The 3,298-nt window shown below is 56.1% G+C and overlaps 1 protein-coding gene across 11 annotated transcripts in view; it reads left to right on the forward strand.

Moving 5' to 3' along the window:
• Nucleotides 1–3,298, forward strand: part of RBM10 (RNA binding motif protein 10) — a 28,835-nt gene that overhangs the window by 20,550 nt on the left and 4,987 nt on the right. For 3 of the 11 annotated variants that reach the window (XM_014543488.1, XM_014543493.1, XM_014543497.1), the window contains 4 exons: nucleotides 1,415–1,546; nucleotides 2,400–2,460; nucleotides 2,571–2,747; nucleotides 3,132–3,292. In XM_014543488.1, coding sequence (XP_014398974.1) covers nucleotides 1,415–1,546; nucleotides 2,400–2,460; nucleotides 2,571–2,747; nucleotides 3,132–3,292 — 531 coding nt within the window. Of the gene's footprint in view, nucleotides 1–260; nucleotides 357–1,128; nucleotides 1,274–1,414; nucleotides 1,547–2,399; nucleotides 2,461–2,570; nucleotides 2,748–3,131; nucleotides 3,293–3,298 lie in introns of those variants that run through there. The other 8 variants (XM_014543491.1, XM_014543494.1, XM_014543492.1 and 5 more) reach the window with 6 other exon arrangements.

A 3,298-nucleotide genomic window follows, 5' to 3' on the forward strand; every position in this document is an offset into this window, starting at 1 on the left:
ACCCACCCACCCACCCACCCGTGTGCACAGAAGCTTTCACTGGTGCCAGGCTCTGCCCTCATGAAGCGTGATCTTGCCTGAAGTCCCAGTAGATGGTCAACAAATACTTACGTAAACGATGAACTAGTGATAGTGGAGGCATGACACGGTGTGTAAGATGCGGACCTCAGACCAGACTGGCTGGAATGAGACTCTCCCAGCTCCACCTGGATTCTGATCACGGCCCTTTCCCTCTCTCTACCTCGCTTTCCCATCTCTAGCATGCGAATAGTAATGAGACATGTCCCCAAAGGTGCTTGGGCGGATTAAAATATGGTGATGAGAAGGTCACGCTTGGAACAGCAGCTGGCCCACTGGTAGCACCGTTTGACGTCAGCCGTTATTCTGAAGGAAGGCACAGGATGTTTGAGAGTCCGCGTCAGGTGACCTGACCTTAAAGGCCACTGTGACAGAGACTGGGGGCTCAGGCTGTAGGCTTTTGTAGTTCTAGTCCCGGAGAGAAAGCTGAGGTTCCAGAGAGGTGGCACTGTGGGTGATCCCTGAGCCATGACTTGCTCCCGATTACAGGGGCCATGCGTGCAGGTCTCTCCCAGGGCCAGCCTCACAAGCAGCCCTAAGCTGTAGTCCCACCCCCTGCAGCTGGGTGGCAGTCCTGAGACCAAAGGGGAGGGCCGAAGGCTTGGGGAGTCCCCGGCCCTCTCCTCAAGATGAATTCTGCCTAGGAATGGGGTTAGGCTTTTGTGTTAAAAAAAATAATAATAATGCCAGAAGGCAGGTGTCTACTGTCAGAGTGGTAGGGACAAAGCGACAGTGGAACTCCATCTCCCCCTATATTTTCAGACACTCCTCGAGACCAGGGAATTCTCTCCTTTCCCTTTTTCACCCCCCACATCTTGTTGGTCATCGGGTCCTGTCACTGCCATTATAGAAATACACTCCCACCCTGGCTGGTTTGGCTCAGTGGCTAGAGCATCGGCCTGCAGACTGAAGGGTCCCGGGTTTGATTCTGGTCAAGGGCACGCTGCAGGTTCCTCCCTGACCTGGGCCCTGGTCAGGGCGCATGCAGGAGGAAACCAATCAAAGTGTGCCTCTCACATTGATGTTTCTGTCTGTCTCTCCCTCTCTCTTCCACTCTCCCTAAAAATCAATGGAAAAATATCCTCGGGTGAGGATTAAAAAAAAAAAAAGAAAGAAAAAGAGATGTCCTCCCTGCCATTCCCACAGCACAGGCCAGTCCTCCCCTCCCCCAGACAGTCACCATGGCCCCTCTCTGGTATGCTGGCATCTTTCCTACCTTCTCACCTGTAACATTCCTCAGAACCACCTGCCCCTGACCTTCTCTGCTTAAAACCCCCATAACTCTGAGCTTCAGTGGCACCATCCTCCATAACCTAGCATCACCTTTCCTCCCCAGCCTCGGCTTTGGCCTGTCTCCTCACCCTCCTTCACCAGCTACAGCAAACCTCTGGTTTCCCCGCAAACCCACACCAAACCAGACGTCCGGGTCTCCTCAGATCAGACAGCCCTGCTGACCTGCCCAAGCCGAGTGAGCGGTGCCCCTCAGGGCCCCGCTGGTGCCCGGACCCACACACTCACCTGCCCCTCTGTGCTCTTGGTAGGCCCTGAGGGCAGAGGCCACATCCTGGGCATGCAGGGCAGAGCCTGGCACAAGAGTGGTGCTCAGTACCTGACCTTGGAGCAGAGAAGTGTGGCAGCTGGAGGGGTCTCCAGAGGCAGATTTCTTGAGAGCAGCAGGATCCAACCTAGTCCTTGAGATAAAGAAGGGATGGAAATCTGGCAAGAGAGGGACTCCTGGCTTTTAGGGAGAGAAACATCGGAGGTTTCTGAACAGGGAAGCAAGTTTTGGGAAGAGGAACCTACTTAAGCAGTGGTTCTCAACCTTGGCTGCACATTAGAATCACCTGGGAATCTTTTTAAAATCCTGATTTCTGGGCCTCATCCTCCGGAAATTCTGTTTCTTTGTTACTAATGTTGTGGCCCCACCCCATAACAAAGAAACAGAATTTCCGGAGGATGAGGCCCAGAAATCAGGATTTTAAAAAGATTCCCAGGTGATTGTAATGTGCAGCCAAGGTTGAGAACCACTGGACTAAAGGAAAGGTCCTGGGAGTTGGTACCTCGGAGGAGGCAGCAGTTTCCTGGGTGGTAAAGTTGTCGATTCCTGAGCTGGATTGGCACTAGGGACAGATTTGAGACCGTGTAAAGGGGAAATTCAGAGGCCCAAGAATGACAGCCAGAGCCCCCTGCCTCCTGCTTCTGGAGCCTCCCTTCCCCGGGGCGGGCCAGGGTTCCCTGGGGGACCTATGGATCCAGGTTTGGAGGGCATAACGGGAAGCCCCCTCCCCCCCAACTCTGACGGCCTGGCCTGTGCCTCACAGTGTGGAGTCCAGAACTTCAAACGCCGTGAGAAGTGCTTCAAATGCGGTGTGCCCAAGTCAGGTGAGGCCTCACACCTCCCCGCTCCCAGGACGCTGGTGGGAGAGGGCAGAGGGTGGCCGGCCTTGGAGCCTCGCCTTTGTCACTACCCTATCTCCTGCCTCCCCTGACAGAGGCAGAGCAGAAGCTGCCCCTGGGTGCCAGGCTGGATCAGCAGACGCTGCCGCTGGGTGGACGGGAGCTGAGCCAAGGCCTGCTCCCCTTGCCGCAGCCCTACCAGGCCCAGGGAGTGCTGGCCTCCCAGTCCCTGTCCCAGGGCTCAGAGCCAAGCTCCGAGAATGCCAATGACAGTGAGTCAGTTATTTGTTCCTTCTTCCTCCCTGCCCTCGGGTGTCTGGGCTGCGCTGTCCAAGGCCAGAGAGATGCTGACCAGGACTTACTAGTCGTCCTTCCAGGGATCTCCAGCTAGTGGGGAGATAGGCAGGTGATGGGGGGAGAGCAGGGGAGGAGCATGACCTGACGACTTTGGGGGTGTGTGGGGAGTTCTCGGCAGGTGAGCGACTGAGCTGGGACTTGGAACTGACAGGCATAGTTTGTCCAGGAGGAAGAAGTGAGAGGAAGCAGCAGGTGCAAAAATGTGGAGGCCAGAGGAGAGAGTGCAGTGGGAGCCTGCACAGGGGAGGGCTGGAGCAGAGAATCAAGGGCGCCCCCTCATGCTGGGCCCCTTCCCGCAGCCATCATTTTGCGCAACCTGAACCCACACAGCACCATGGACTCCATCCTGGGGGCCCTGGCACCCTACGCAGTGCTATCCTCCTCCAATGTCCGAGTCATCAAGGACAAGCAGACGCAACTGAACCGCGGCTTTGCCTTCATCCAGCTCTCCACCATCGTGGTGAGG

The sequence above is a fragment of the Myotis brandtii genome, unplaced genomic scaffold (assembly GCF_000412655.1).
Source record: "Myotis brandtii unplaced genomic scaffold, ASM41265v1 scaffold327, whole genome shotgun sequence".
In the NCBI taxonomy this organism is placed as follows: Eukaryota; Metazoa; Chordata; class Mammalia; order Chiroptera; family Vespertilionidae; genus Myotis; species Myotis brandtii.